The sequence below is a fragment of the Amblyomma mixtum genome, chromosome 6, assembly GCF_055824585.1.
Source record: "Amblyomma mixtum isolate Tamu chromosome 6, ASM5582458v1, whole genome shotgun sequence".
In the NCBI taxonomy this organism is placed as follows: Eukaryota; Metazoa; Arthropoda; class Arachnida; order Ixodida; family Ixodidae; genus Amblyomma; species Amblyomma mixtum.
Window position 1 is genome coordinate 129,660,881 of NC_143017.1, and position 16,596 is coordinate 129,677,476.

Here is a 16,596-nt window from a genome sequence, read left to right on the forward strand (position 1 = left end):
TAAACTGAAATCAGGAAGGCTCTATTGTCATGAATGTATTCAATTTAATTCAGTTATTGGTAAGGAAAACAAAACGATGTCTTCTTTTTATTCTGTCATGAGCGCGCCTCGCGGGCAATAACAAGAAAGAATCTTATCACTGAACACTGACGGTAGGGAGGGTTTTAGACTTCAGATCGATGAACGAACACGACTGGCTCGCATCTACGCGCTTGCAATATAGTGTTTACGTCGTTTTTTGCTTTTCTTTTTTTGCGGCCCCGCTCCAATCTCGTTGCCGTTTGGTTCGCTAGTTTTCTTTTACCCAAGTCAGAAATGCAGGATGTGAGGGGCTTAGAGACGAATGTTGGGAAACCGGAGATTTGTTCACGTTCGACTAGCACGCGGAGTCAGCCACACTGCTTTCGCGCGGCGCATGAATAATTCATCGCTGCGCAAGCTCTTCCCGATGGCGCACCAAGAAAGTGGGAAGAGATTAAAACCCGGCCTGTTGACTTTCTAAAGAACAGCGAAGCTTCTTCCCTACGCTTATTCTTGAAATTTCTGTATTTATTGTCGCGGTACGTATTTTCTAATCTTTGCGAGCCAGATAAAATGCCTTTAACAATATATACGTGTGCGTGGTTCACAAGATTTTCAATATGTTGCAAGCAGAAAAAAAAACAAAAAAAAAATCGATGAATATTCTCATGATGACATGCTGGCGTGGGTGCGCGAAGTTCAGGTTTAGCAAGTGGTTGCCACGAAAAGTTTTACTTCGTTGATTCAGCAGGTCACATGCAGCAAGAGAACGTAGTAAAGGCCCATAACGTATTCTCTAGAGTCAGCATTTTCCTTACGTGTAAAGATTGCGTGCACTTGCTATTCTTTGTTGTTCTTTATCGCACTTTAAACTAACCGAAACCTTCGCTCACTTTGCCTTCCCGCTCAGATTACTAAAGCGGGTGGCGCACATTATACAGGGTCGAACAAAATTATAAACCTCTTGGCTTGCCACTGAAATTTTACTCGGAAGGTAAAGTTTTATTTGTGAGATGCCCACCTGCTCAGCGGGGAAGTGTGATTGCGAGGAATATTATTAGGTTCACAGATATATTTTTTTTATGCCCACGTCGCTCGCCCATATAGATGGACCGTTGTAAATAAGCCTTAACTGATGGTCTCCGTAAAAATATCATGTCAAAGGAGAACAATTGGGCTGTTTCAGTTATCTAATCTCCAATACATTAAAATTATCTAGCTTATGCGCTCATTTTTCTGTACACAATGCGGAAGTAGATGCAGTATTCATATTTTACGCAAGCATAACCCTAACTTGTCTGGGGCCTGTCAAGAAATCAGGTTTAATACCAAGGACATTAATTGACATAAGTGACCCGCAAGGAACAACTAATTGTCCCCTGCTCTTCTTAGCATCATTCCACAGTTCTACTTTTGAAGCGGCGATTTCTTTGCACACCCCTTAAAGGCAGTGTACACACCCCCTTGTTTTCTCAAGGCAGCTTCTTAACTCGTAACAAGCTTTCTATTTTTTACGCACGACCGAGAATTTTGTTTAATAACGCCGGAAGAATGGCACGTACGCGATGAACACGTCGTTCATAGCTGGCTTGTGGTGGAAGAAACCACCACTTTCACTAACGTTTCACAGCGGTTTTCCCGTCTGCGTTAAGCGAGTAGTGTTGAACAGTTTGTTTTTTTATAAGGATTTTTTTATAGTAGTCTAAAATGCCCCGTACATTCCCGACGCATTTTATGTAGCCATTGTTCTTTAGTTTTGTCTGTTCATAAACACGACTTTATACTTCATCTCACTAGTCGTGTGCAACACTGTGAAAAGTAGAGCTCTCTCGTACTATCAGGACCTAGGAAGACAGCAAACAGTCCCTGAAATATATGAGCAGGGGTAGCTTGGGATGTACAGCGAGTGTTTTATCCACTGTTAAATTAGCAGAGAAAGCCCGCACCGAGCACTGCACTGCGGAAGTCTGCTACAAAGTGGCAGGGCCGCAATTCGTAAACATCGCCGAGCCGGCGGGCTGGACACTGGTGCTCTTTGCTTCACGCTGATGGCGCCACCAGTAGAGGAGTGAGGGGCGCGGAGGAACACTCTTTGCAGCGCGTGCCGTTCTAATTGGCTCAAATGAAGTATATAGTCCTTGTGTAAAGTGAATTAACGTTCACAGTCATTCTCATGAATGTTGGAGTCATAATCGTTACCAGTCCTAGGCGACACATCGCTAAATAGATAGTAGATTAAAATTACTATCACTTCTCATCTGCGCTCGATACCCGCCCGCCTAGTTTCAATTCTTGGAGAAGCCCCAGTTTAAATGCCATGGAAAGTAAGGCTTCCTGCGGCGCAGTACATATTCAGCTGTCATACTTGGAGGCGCTCAGGCAGAATGATTCAGGCATTACTTCCCAAATAAACAAGCATGTCTTTGTTTTCTGACGGTACATACGTTTACCACGGACTGCTGTTTCAATGTACTGCTGCGTTTCTTATATTGCGTGGTCCTGAATATAATCTTGTCTGAATTGAATTGAAACACGTTCTTTGTAAAATGCCCTTCATGATTCACTGTTGCTTTCAGCACCTATGGCGACGTGCAGCTACATCGCAATGACGGCTGTCTAAGAGAATGGTGACTGCGTCGTGTTTAATGCCGCGAAGCTCGCTGTTCGGCTCAGCATATAACAACTCCGCGAGCTTCGCCTACAGCAGATAGTGTGGGGTCGTACTCAACGGCACTGTTTTAGTGCGAAAGCAATAATCCGGAGGTTCTGACCCGAGGAAAATTGCGAGGACACTTTGGCAACTACAGTGTTGGGAGGCGAAAGCCGAGGACACCATGCCGTGACGACTTCCAGTGGATGTGACGTCACACCGTTCCCGTGGCTATCTCGATACCCCAATTATACATCTTTCGGGGACATTAAGTGTTAATTACGCTTAATTACACATTTTTCCATCTAATTTGACACAAATCTGACGTTTTCCGACCGTTCTGTGATAATTTGCACTATGCCGTGACGACATCCGGTGGATGTGACGTCACACTGTTCCCGTGGCTATATCGACGTCCGCGCTATTTCGACGCAATTCCGACATTTTTGCCTATAATTAATTAACTAATTAATCTGCAGTCATCAAGCTTGGCTTCTAGGTTTATTTTTTCCTCCTCTGCCACCAGCCCAAAGTACCTTGTCGCCCTTATCCAGCGCCACATGGTGACAATTACAGACAGGCTGCTTTATTTCACCCCACCGTCTCATGCTTTCACCCCACCTTTCCTCCTTTCACCCCACCTTTCCACCTGTGGCGTGCCCAGATCCACACTTTTCCACTACCTTTGGGAATGTCTTTCCCTAAAGGCAGTACCCCCCATCCCCAAAATCACTCATTCTTCCTGGGAGGCTGCTTTACGGACCGCTCAGCCCGCCAACCAGAAATGGCTGGTGGATCGGGCTTTACGTGAAGCACAAGCCTGTGGACTCCTGGACCAGTAGGGGACCACCCTGGAAGATTTTTTTTTTAATAAAGTTGTTTCCATTCATCCAACCAGCCATTCGTTTTCTCCTATCTTGTTAGTTCCCGAGTTAACACGAGTTAAACGCTGCCAACGGTGTGACACCCTCTGCTAACGAACGATAGTATGAGCCATGAAAGGCTTTCGCTACAGTGGCTGTACTTTCGCCTTAAAATTGTCTCGTGCCGATTCCATGTCCGAGAAGCGCGAGCTCTCCGAGCTCTCTGTCCCGCGACACTGCCCGCTCATCGTCGTCTTCTATGTGGCACTAATCCGTGCTTTCCCACTGATTTCGATGCAGAAAACATTCTCTGTTCTTTTTTTTTCTTTGGCGAAATGGCTTTAATGTCATTCTACGTGTTTGCTTCTGTTTTCTTTCACTTTGCGCATCAGGACGAAGAGCTCGAGGACTGCTACGAGTCTCGCCTGCTCATCCAGAAAGTCGAGAGCGACGACTCCCGCAAGTTCACGTTGTTCGTGGAGAACGAAAAGGGCAAGACTTCTTACTCGGTGGCCTTAGAAGTCAAGGGTACGTACCGACGAACTAAGCCACCGGTTTTTCTACGCGCATGCTGCGTGATCTAATGTTGATGGCATTAGTGGCAGTAGTATGCTTTTCTCGATCTTGTGCCGGAGGTTTGTTTGTGCAGTTAAGTACCCCACTGTCAAAAAAGAAAATATAAATACAGATGAGTCAAACTGGCCTTTATCGCCCGTTTCTTCGTTCCTTTAGCCAGTAGAAATAATCTATTAGGCTCGTGCACAAGCTTGAACATTTGGAACTATCGTCGAAAGCTGCGCTGTGCATTGTGTGGATTTTCTACCATTCCATTTGCTACCGCTGCAGGGGTAGCTGTTGTGCGACAGACAAAAGCTATCTTTCTTAAACCTAAACGCGTTGTCTGTTTGTTTCTTCCAATATAACCTTGGTTTTCGTTTTCGCTCAGAGGTTTGACTTGCTGAACAAAATAATGCACGAATCCTAGAGGCAGAAAGAAGGTGACAGGCAATGAATTTCTACTTAATCTACTTCTACTTAATCCTGCATGCATTACCACAGGCGTCTTTTAAGGATAAGAAAGCGTCCTTTGTACTCCTCAGAGTTTATTTAATTAAAAAGAGGCCTTTTCGCCTACACATAATTTATTTTGTAGATTAAGAGATGCTCTCTAGGAATGAGGATTGTATGCATAAACAAGAAAAACAGTTCCTTTCTAACTGTTTTTGCTGTAGACACGTAAAACATAGTTCGTTGAAACACTTTCCTATTCATCAGTTCATGCATTTTGTGAACAATAGATGTATGGAAGCATTCCAGGGTTTCTTGAATGAACAGTGAATATTTATGAAAGCCCATGGCCAATGGAACAATGGAAGGCACATTTACCTGTGTTCAGATGTGCCACCCACAATCTTTCTCATATACCGTAATGTTGCTTTAACAATGGCATTTTACACGTGCTGGTCATGATGAGTGTATTTTATGCCATGACAGCAAATAACTATTTTTGATTGTTGGAGATAACGCCTTTCATATAAAACATAACAGGATCTGATTTTAGATTATTTCAGTATACTTGGCTAATACCTAAAATTCTACCTGTTTGTTTTTTACAGAACCACTGGCTATGACACTGGTCATTGCTATTGCTGTGGGCGGCGTTGTCTTCCTTATTGTCTTCCTAACCCTCTTCGTGTACCTCGTGAGGTCTGAGAAGATGTGTTTCAGACGTGAGTACCGCAATTCATTTTACGCGTTCCCCTCCGTCAGTATAACAATATATCATAATTCTTGAAAGTTTACTGGCACCTGTGCTTTGGTGAGTGGGGTATGAGTGAAAAAAATGTGCTGTGATGTTTTAAATCTTGTTGTATACAGTATGCTTGCCCAGTTCTGTGCACCTGTCCTGCCTCTAGTACAAGACCTCTGATTCCTTCCTTGTAAATAGTCATTGGCAGGCCTTAGAACTATTTTAACCACATTTACTCTTGTGTCTGTAATCACCAGGCCGCAAGGTTATGGAGTGCCAAGAAAACATAAATATGCAAGGACTTGGTAATATTCATAAATAAGTCAAAGTGCAGCTTACACTTGAAATTACAGGCCAACTAAAGCTGCAGCTATGTGAAAGTGTAAGTGTCTTTTCTGTGATAATGTTGGGCAGTCAGAGTGCATTTTGTAATAAATAGATTAGGAGAAATAAATAATGAGAATGTTGGTGTTTTTTCTATAAGTTACGTGGTGTGCAGTACAGACAAACCCGCTAATAATATCAAATATGATTCCTGGAGTCAAGAAGGTTGAATAAATTGAATAGGGATGAATAACACTGCAATGTTTTTTACGTTATGCACAAAACTTGCCAAGGATAGAAATCCTATTTTATTCTAGACTGGTTTGTTCAGACCTCTATATGTTACATACTGTCAGAAAGGTAGAGAAAGTATTATTTAGACAAATTTTAACGCTAAAAACCAGTTGAATATTTCTATATCTGACACTAACAATATAATGAAGTTTTTTATTATACTTATTAAGATCAGTGAAGAAAAATTTGTCACATCATAAGAAATAACTATTTCAAATAAAACTATCCTGAAAGGGTTAGCAAAATAAATCTGCAATATCTGCTGTTGCAGCACCACTGAATTTCGTCATGAACTTTTGTTTCTTGTACACAGGGACTGTTTAAAATGACACAAAAACTGTGCACGCATGGACCTTTTTGTAATATATGGAACACATGCGCTTTCATCACTGAAGACAAAGTGGGAATCAAGACGACAAAGCGACATACCATAACAACACGCAGTGTCAGCGCCCAAATGGGATGTGGTTGAGTGGTTACCTTTACTTAGGTTTATGAACTTTTGAGAGAGAATAAAAGATGATCGTAAGGAGCATAAGAAAAGTTTTACCAGAAAGATTAATTTTCTCTGTACGTTTATAATACTGTGATCATCTCTGTAGCTTGTATTTTCTGGTCATCATTATCTTATATTTTTGGTCACCTTATATTTTCTTGAAATATCGTTGTGTGCATTTATATAACTGGCAGGGTTGTATTTCTCTTTAAATACTTTTTATTTGGCGCAGAAACTGCCTATCTTGCTTGTTTTAATTGCTGATGCACTTTTTTTGAGCTAGTAGGAGATAAGCCAATTTGAAAGAAATGTGAGACCTGCGTGAACTGCATGACTACTGCTCACACTAAGACATCATTCAGGATCATTAGGGGCAATCTCGGAAAAATTAAAATTGCATAAACGAGAGTGATTATTTTTACAGCTGTAGTGACTCTTATTTTTGACTGACATGGATAGTGCATTAGCCTCTTTAGCATGGCTATTTGCGTCACTCAGATTCACTCTCAGCAAAGGAAACGTATTAAATTCATAGCTGCCGCATAGCTGCTCATATGCTGCAAAAAACGGGGTAATAAGTGCAAAGGAATATCAAAAAGCACACTTCGAAAGCGTGGAATGTCAGTGTTTTGCTGTTATTTTGGGTTGGTGCGCATATTTTAGCTAAGATCTATATTTAAACATATGCTTACTCGGCATTTACTAAGCAATGCTACTGATACAGAGCTATATTACTGCACGAGAATTGTTAGAGGTTCTGAGGCATTCTTGCCGCAAAAAGCAATCGCCCTTTTGATGTACAGCCCTTGCGCGATGTTACAATAAGCTTTACTGAACGCCTTTTGACCAATAACTCTTTTTTTCTGTTACTTGGTTTTTTAATATATACTCTATTGCGTATCTACTTCTATGCAGCAGAATTGCTTCCGGTACAAGCTTGTCGCCATTCGTCCGATCGCGTTCAGTCTAGCCCACGCGTCTGGAGTCACGGTCGAAACAGCAGTCAGGCGTAAAATAGTGCCGTGTTTTTTTCTTTTTGTAATACTGGTTATATTTCTCTGCCTGCTGGTATTCTGCGTCCGCTGAGACTGAAGCTATGCATTTTGGATCGCCAATCTGAAACCAAGATTTCCGAATGCGTTTTCCATTCGGTGCTGTCTTATTGCTTTGTGTCATCTCCGTCTCTTCAGCGAGTCGCATTTTAATACCGGGACCCGTACCCATCTTGACGCAGCAACACCAAGCAGAGAATGTCACTCGCGATGCGACGAGTTTCTTTCTGTGCACCCAGTGCGAGCCTCACATTGAAGCAATCTGCGAGGAAATAGGCTCGAGGCTTCGAGGACGCGCGAGTAATATCTTCGTCTTCGGTTCGGGCGCAAGTCGCGCTGAAAGAAAAATGTGACGCTAGAGATTAAATGTTTGCTTGCCTCTTTTCTCGGCCACGGCGTTATCGCCACCGATCGTCGCACGCTAGCAGAGAAGCATTCTTTATGTTATGCACGAAATTTGATGCGTATAATTGCCTCAAAACGCATATTATTCATGCTGCTCACGCTCATCTCAGTCAATAAAATGCTGCAATACGGCTAAGAGCATGGAGACACGAGTAATGAACTATAAGTATGCGATATCTGCCTAGCACGGAGGAATTAGCTCCGTGCTAGGCAGATATCGCATACTTATAGTTCATTACTCGTGTCTCTATGCTCTTAGCCGTATTGCAGCATTTTATTGACTGAGATGAGCGCGAGTAGCATGAATAATATGCGTTTTGAGGCAATTATACGCATCAAATTTCGTGCATAACATAAATTGCGTGCATTTCGTGTTCGCACCCTCTCCCCCGTAGTCTTACTCGGCAGGAGGAGGTATCAGTGCGCCGGATTCGGGCAGGGGCGGCCCGGACCCCATCTGTCCGTTATCGGTGGGGTGATAAATATCTGCCAGCAACTGACAGGTGCCCTCACTGCGGCGCTGCACCGGACATTTGTGATGTGCGGCACCTGTTGTGGACTTGCCCAGCGACGGCCCCTATTAGAAAACGGCTCCTCAGGGAGGTCGGCCTGTGCTGGAACCGCGTAGGGGACTATGTGAAGTGGACTATGGACAATCACTTCACCAGCAGCCTATGCGACTACCTCGCCGAAACTTGTCTACACTCCTTCTTTTAACTTTCTGTAACCTACATTCCACTCCCCTTTTTCTTAACTTATGCCTCATGGCAGACTTCTCGAATAAAAAAAGATATCTGCCTAGCAACAAAGCATAAACAAAGGCTAAGCAACTACGAACCCATTCGTGCGACGCACTCGGAGACGAAGGTTGAAGTGTATGGAATAAAAGTACGTATTCAAGCAGGCTGCAACTTCCTTCCAACGTAGAACGAGGTGTCTAAAAAAGATCTTGCTTACAAGCGCTCCTTTGTCGGGAGATTATACAAGCACTCGCTCATCAGGCCACTGATATAAATGCAGTATGCACTATGAGGACTGCTGTTGCGCGAATGTTTTATGAAGTGACATTTGGTACAACTAGCAAATTGCTGTTTTCAATATGTAAGGAGTACGTGGACAACGACGCTGCGATCTCCGTTTTGAAGAGGAAGAGGCTGTTATGAGGAATGTAAATACGCGGTAACTGCCTAACTCCTGCTGAACACCGGAATTTCGTTATGAAGGCAGGGACGAAATGGGAGTAGGAGTAGCAGAGGATTGAACAAAAACTGAACATACCCTGAGTTTCGCTTAGCGTGAGGCATCGTGTCCGCTATTCAGCTGTGGAACATCCAAGCTATCTCTTTATCGCGGTGACGAAGGTCGCCGAGCCTCCTCTCACGCCGGTCGTGAAAAAAATTGGCAGTGGCTCAGCTCCAGTTAAGCCTGGATATACAAGCGAAAAGCTGCAGTTATCCTTTGTTTGACGTCATGGCTGTCGCAGTTGGCGCACAATGCACTGGGAGCACCACGGTAGCGGTGTAGATTTTCAGCCAACTCCCTCGCTACCACTTCTGGGTCTTCTTTTCTTCCTTCCATGGCGAATGTCTGCGCCTCTTCTACGGCCGCCGCTCACGCGTGCGTTCTCGCAACGATTTGCGAAAGAACCTTCTCTTGGGACGGAGACCGCCGTCCCAACCGTCCCAAGCGGTTAACCGATGGCGAGGAGGAGAAGTAACGACGGAGCGCGCGCCGCGGCGCGCGGCTTCTTTTATGTCCGCCGCCGCCGCTCGGGCGTTATCGCAACGCCTTGCGATAACGCTATAAGAACGCGATAAGAAGCGCTAGCAGCGGCGAAGGGTAAACAGGTAGCGAGGAGGAGAAAGGAGGTGGTGGCGAGGAGGAGGAAGGGCGCGCCGCGGCGGCGCCCAGGGGTGGCCCACGCGAAGCGCGGTGTTAACGAGCCTAGTGAAGCTTTTCGCTTCAAAAATTAGTACAATGACACAGGATGGCGACCAGCAGTTGTTCACTTGAGAAAGGCCATTTTGTTTTCCAGGTATTGGGTTGAGCTTCGTTGCGGACGCGAAGCTGGCAAACTTATGCCTAAAATAAAGAGTCTTTGGTTGCTGTAATGAACAACCTCATGATCCAGACAACAAAAAAGTAGGCCTTTCGGGATAACATTCCGGCGCAGCAATGTCGAGCATGTGAAATGGTGTAGCTGTCATCATCCTAAACGGCGAAGCCGAACAACACGGTTTCGCAAACTGACTAGACCGGCAGCGGCACCTACTGGAGTATCAGAAACCTAAAAACAGGAAGAAAATGTTGCGTGCTGAAAAAGAAGCCGGGTCAGCTGGACAGGCAAAGGTGTCAATCGAGAAAATGAAGTAGAGACATGGAGAAGAGGTTTTGTTCGTTTATATGCGGGTCTGAGCATTCAAAGGAAATATATTCCTCAGAGATTTGAGGTTTCGTTAGAGTACGTACTGCATTCACGAATGCAAGCTTGTTTTCCGCGTCTACCAGTGTACAGCAATCCTTAAACGGTTTACTTTCATACCAATGATAGCCATGTTAATTCATTATCTGAGTGTCTGGGAAATTACGGCAGTTATTCTTGAGTCGTTTTGTTTTTACGTCGCCTGTATTATGGATTTCGCTTCTTAAAGAACATAATATAATAATCATCGTATGGAACGTGTTCAGATCAAAGGTTCCTTAATGCGCATATTATGGGCACAGTATGATTTATATTCCTCAGCCAGAAGCAATCTCGTTTTGCTGATGTCATCGTAATTAAGACCTTCAGGGTTAAGTAATATATTAATTCCGGACAAGTCAGTATATCTGCGCGCATGGCGCGCATTGCTTTTTTCTTCTTGAAGCAAAAGGGACAGAAAAAATTGCCACTCTGCTTCAACTCACCCCGCTGGTTTGTTCATTTTTTTTTTTCACTTCAACGCGCAGACTTTCGCACGTTGAACGTGTGCATGACACTGTGCGCTTGTCAACACAGTCCACGTATGGTGTCGTGATGCACGTCTCTTCCTTGTTTCTCTTTTAGTTATTTATTTGTTGTGGTTTACCTTTATGTGTCATGCGTTTTAAGCACGTTGCTTTCCTGAAATCTTTTACGTTCACTAAGCACTTTTTTTTAAGAACGCACAAAGAGCAACGCATGTAAGTGGTATTGCTGTTGTTTGTGCACTCTACTCGCCCAAACGCCTGCATCGCGCGAAGCATTCTGCCTGGCGCTGAAAAACAGCGGAGTTCCGCTCTGCATGTGTTGCCTGTGACAACGTCCCCGGCCGAACCCTTTTTGCGCGGATTATGTTTTGGTTCTTCAATGTACCAGGTGAGTGTCACTTTTTTTATTTGTCCTATGATATCCCTGTTATCCTTTAATTTTTGGCATTCTTACCTAATTTGTCGTTCATTGTGCTCGTTTTTTGTGATTTCTTTGGTCGAAACCTTCTCGCTCGCACCTACGCCGTTATCTGTTTCCTCTGAAGCAGCTATTTCGGCCGCGGGCTCACTACGCTGTCGCAAGCGAGTTTTCCGCGAATACCAGCGCCAAAGTGGCAATGTAGATGTAGCATACGGGTTCAATAAAACATTCATTCAATTAAGCCTTTAACATGCAAACCAATTATGCAAAATTATGATGCAGACATCGCAGCCGGCAAGCTTTGAAGGCTAAGTGCGAATTTTGTTTTCCAGAACTCGTAATTTAATTATACGGCAGCAAAAGAAAGCATGACAGGAAAACAGGTGTAGTAGCTGCTTTCTCCTACGCCACTGCATGTCGCACAAATAGCGCCACAAAGTTCGCCTGGCTCGGTACTTACCTTTATCAGTTTCTTAGGGGTGTCGTTTTATGACAGCGGAATGGAAGACACACACCCAGTTCCTCTACTACGTGGCCTCACTTTCAGTGAAGGCTTTTTCAAACCAAGTAGATTAATATGGACTTCATTGTTCACAGCTCAGCGCTAATGATTATGGTCAAGGATCGTGCCTTAAGAAAGAGATTAGAATAGTTTTTTGTGCACTTCATCAAATCTTGATTTAGAGTACAATGAGTAAATTTTAAGTATACTCGATGAAAAATGTGTTCACGCGTAGTAGCCAGTGTGGTTCAATCAATTCATGATAGCATGTCATTTCTCATTTTAAATGGCACTACGCTTCATGCGTAGGGCATTAAGGACTAAGACGGCGAAGTCTTTGTTTGAAAATCGGGGCCGCTCATCGCACTTGATTTGTTTTGGGTGGACTAGTGCGTAAGGAAAATGATTAAGTCATTCTACTAGCAGAAACCAGCCTCCATTTTTAATACTATCGGCACCACGTCTGTCCAATTAAGCATTGCTACTGCGCACTGCTTCTGCGTTTAGCAAACTCTTAGGCCTTACATTGAAGTCGGGGGGGGGGGGGGGGGGGGGCTTTATTCCTCTGTTACCGCCCTCGTATTATTGCTGCGCATTCTGCTGAACATTCAAGAAAGATGTATGAATCGGCGCAAGTAATCATCTTGATGTTTGCGGATCAATCAGTATCCGTTAGCCAATGTTTCGCACATATATTGCATGATACGCATATTATATATTCCGCTTCTTGTTTCAGGACGGTCGATGTCAATTTTGCGTTTATTTTCGGAGGCGTCTTTCGCTCATGTTTTGGCACAGGTACTGAATGATAACTGCACTTGCCATTAACTTTCCATAGTTGCGAAAATATTTAATTCTCTGTCTGTCTCAAACCTCGACACTCATTCGTCACCACTCGGGTAAGAGCAGTAAAACTAAATGTGCCATTAGCTTTTGATCCGCGCACAACTTGAATAAGTGCATTCAAGGTTCCTTGGATAGCTGCATTAGAGAATTCCTGGAGCGCCCCATTGTTCTCCTCGCATGGACAAATGCTCTGAAAACGTTTTTTGCCTTCTCTACTATAATGGTTTAAAAAAGAAACTACTTGATGAGATCTCCCCATGAGCTAGCATTCCAGAGATTTACGATAATTAGAGCTGAAAACTTGCCTTTCTTATTTTATTTTTCGAAAGACGTACGTAACTTTTCTACCGTGGGTATCCCGTTACGCTCACACGGGGTCTGTTTCCCACCACTTCAATTTGGCCAAATCTACAGCTTAAACTATAAATAGATTGCTAATGAGTTAAGCAAGTTTTCATTTAGATATCACGGCCCATCAATCGAGCTTTGTGAAAAATAATGCATGCAATCAGCTTGAACTGCACAGCCAATTTTCAATAGAGTACTGCTCGCAAGAAACCTTTGGAGAGAAAAAAAGCGACAGAAGGAAGGAAAGGCTCGATAGAATAAAGGAAAGGCGCGGAAGTGCTAGGTGTGGAGTTTTTCGCTGCTGTGTACTACACGTTCGCACCAAAGTACAAATTAAAGTAAGCTTACAAGGTGTGGACTGTGATGTATCGCGCTACATTTAGTTCATCAAGTAAGCTCCGCAACTGGACATGCCAAGCGGCGGGTGACAATTAGATTTTGCTAAGTACGTAAAATGATGTGTCAGAAGCTTCGCCCCAAGGGGCGGGCTTCCAGCGTATGTCTAATTATTTCATGTGCATACAGCTCATGGAGGCTTTTCCAGCTGCATAACCCAATATAGTATGTCTTCAGTACCGTAACACTGGGCACATGTCAGCTGTTAAAGTTTTAATGTGTGTTTAGGCCGTTGGAGCGTACAAACTACATCATGCTGAATGAAGCTTTTTGAGTGTCATCCGCATGAACCGGTACAGCATTTCTCTTCGTCGTGTGCATGTTTAGAAAACATTTCTGTTCTCTTTACTAGATAAACAGTTGACAAATTTATGGCAGTCATGTTTTGTCGATTTTATATCCTTAGACTTCAAAGGCCAGTAAATAGAATTTTTCCTATTTGATGCCCATTGATCGACATCATGCGTTGCGTCTGCAGAGCGGTAAGAGGGTCGATATTGTCGACGCAGAAAAGTCGTGAGTTTGCGGCTAATATTCAAGACCCAAGGAAGTGAGCCTCTAGATAAGAGAAGAGAGGCCATAAAGTAAGAGCGATAAACCAGATTAGGAGTACTAGAGTTAAGCCTCGCGGAAAGGACGCGGGCGGCGAGCGGCGAAGGAAAAGAATATGCACACTCTCTTTCTCGTTGGGTGCGGCATTTCAGGCCACGCCCACCCAACTAACCTAGATTTGTTTTGTTGAATAAATGTTTTCCACGCATACACAGATTACGTGCAGTTCGTTCTTCGAACCAGATGTAAAATGCTTCACTTTTATATATCAGCCTCGTCGTAAAGCCTGCTTTCTACCTATGGCTGCCAAAGCCCCATTAACGCGAAGAATTTAGAACGAATTTCGGAAAGAACGCAACCAGATTTTCACTCTTGAGCGTTACCATGCAATGACAGTCTTTTTACGACTCAAGTATTATCTGCATGGTAAACGGGTTGAGAACGCTTTTACTGTATTTTTTATGCGAGGAAACTAAATTGTTGGCCGTTAGTGCAAATTTAACTGCTGATGTTTTCTTAGCACCTGTTACTTACTATCTCAACTCAGACCCTTTTCTTGCTTCTCCGTGAACGACCATTCACAATCCCAGTATAATTACGGGCGATTTTGTCTTCTTTTATTGCAGGTACGAAGCCAAGCAACAAGAAACTGCAGCACCTGCAGCACGTCGACAACTGCAAAGTCCATATGGGAAACAATTTGTAGAGTGGGCCGCGTAGAAGTGCTCCGGAAGGTGCGCGCTATGTGGCAAACATCACATCACCGTATTGATTCCGCCACGAACGCACACCATGGTGCATCACAGACGTCCTCACATCGCCGTGGTGTCGCCGCGCTCTCAACACGCTTCTGCACTGAAACTCGAGCCGTGCGCTTCCAAAACTATGGCGGCGACGCCACTCTGTAGCGGCCTATGATCCGCGACTCTGTGTCTACTGCGCTTGGCTACGGAAGCGCGTAGCTGAACGGATGTGAGCATTAGGTGGACTTCTGGCGTTCTCGACGGGGCGAGCATTTTTAGAGTGTCGTCGAAGACGGTATGACTTGAGATAATTGTTCGATGTTTGAACCAAGCTTTGAGGTCGCGCTCTGAAAGACTCTGTTGAGGCATGTCAAGAGTTACGAGGACGTGATATCCAGAGGATTGGAGGAACCAAGATGCCTACAGGTCAGCCGGCCTGAAAGAGGCGAACAGAGTTGATACACTGGGATCCCCGAAGCAGCGACATCTGAGCACCAGTAAATTCTCACAGTGTCCTCACTCAGTATATATGTGTTCTCCAATATAGAACGTGGAAGACGCCACACCGACCAGCATGGTCAGGTTGACTTCAAAGGCGGGCCGAAGAAGTCGGAGTTTTGGGACGTCAGAAGGAAAAGTCGACGGCGATGAATAAAACGCATTTTCGTGTTCTACGCTTCTAGTCACGAGGACAGCGATTCGCCTCGTTTGCTTGCACAAGTGTGTGATGCACTTTTCAGTCGTTCAAGTGTCTCCCATCTGCTTTGGAGGACAACTGTGTGTGTTATGCTGGGCGGAAATGTTTTCGTGAAGTTTGAATCGCGCGCTAGACCTCTTATTATGTCCCGAGACGGATGTCGTAAGTATCAAACGAACGCACCGCTATCCTCGGAAGCGCATCTTCAAAGGACGAGCCTTTGAAAGACTTTTTACTGAATTCGTTTTCTGTCTGTAAGGATTGAAACCGAAGTCACTGATAGAAAAAATGATGCTGTGGCTTTTGGTGTTCCATCGCGTCTGGTTCCTAGTTGCATACAATTGCATGGAATGTTTAAGAGTTGATTAATGTGCTAAAATTTTGGCAAGCTAAATATTGTCGATTATTGCGCGCTAGCTGTGGCTGAGACAAGACTGCATACCAGCTTGCAAGTTCAAAAGAGGAAATATCAGCCGAAGTTGTTTCATGCGCTTGGTTCTTTGTTACAGCGATAATTTCTCGTGCATTGCGTAATAATCGCGTAGAATTGTTTTCTACTGTATTCAAGGTGTATTTCGCGAGAGTTAGTCACTACTACGGGAACTGGAACAGGCACGGAAGCGTTTTTCACTGTGACTCTGCGTGTCCTCGACACGTATTTCCGCGTAAGGACGTAATCCTGCAGCAAAGGTTAAGTTAACTCAACCAAACCTGCATCGCTAAAGCGGGTGCGTTACCGTTGCTAAATGAACGCCACTCACCGGGACTTCTGGTTCACTTTCCCTTTCACATGAGGTATTTCTGCAACCAGGGCAGAGTACGTTAATAAAGAGTTTTAGAAGAATTTGGGGGGGGGGGGGGGGGGGGCATCTAAACTGTCTTAAAGGTACGGCGCGATAGCGTTAATGGCTCCCCCCACAGGGCTAGGATCCTCTTTGCGTATCATTTTGCCTAAGTTCTTCCACATGCCCATATATGCGGAATTGGTCATTCCTTTACATTCATAGACCATTCCTGGCGCAGTATTGCAGCAGTAAAGCGATGCCCTTCTGCCCCGGCAGGTGGCTGCTTCGAACACAGCCACCGTGGGAACTTGTGAGATTCAGGAACGTTGCTCTTCCCAAGCGACCTCTCGCGACCAGTCACTAATGTAGTCGCCAAATGACACGGTGCGATGACGTCACAAGGGCAGGTAGGCGGGTCACCTACTATTTCTCTCTCGACTCGGACAAAGCCGACGCCGGATTTACGCTGTCACGTAATATGAAAGCCGAACTTTGGGTCGTC

At 44.4% G+C, this 16,596-nt stretch overlaps 1 protein-coding gene across 4 annotated transcripts in view; it reads left to right on the forward strand.

The window, feature by feature from the left end:
- Nucleotides 1–16,596, forward strand: part of LOC149340395 (kin of IRRE-like protein 2) — a 402,153-nt gene that overhangs the window by 360,367 nt on the left and 25,190 nt on the right. Inside the window, exons 8-11 of one of the 4 annotated variants that reach the window (XR_016283604.1) lie at nucleotides 3,927–4,062; nucleotides 5,151–5,264; nucleotides 5,542–5,666; nucleotides 6,216–6,434. Coding sequence is in view for 3 of the 4 variants with exons in the window: in XM_089549156.1 (XP_089405282.1) it covers nucleotides 3,927–4,062; nucleotides 5,151–5,264; nucleotides 14,496–14,575 (330 nt within the window). In the remaining variant the exon portion in view is untranslated. Of the gene's footprint in view, nucleotides 1–3,926; nucleotides 4,063–5,150; nucleotides 5,265–5,541; nucleotides 5,667–6,215; nucleotides 6,435–14,495; nucleotides 16,143–16,596 lie in introns of those variants that run through there. The other 3 variants (XM_089549156.1, XM_089549158.1, XM_089549155.1) reach the window with 3 other exon arrangements.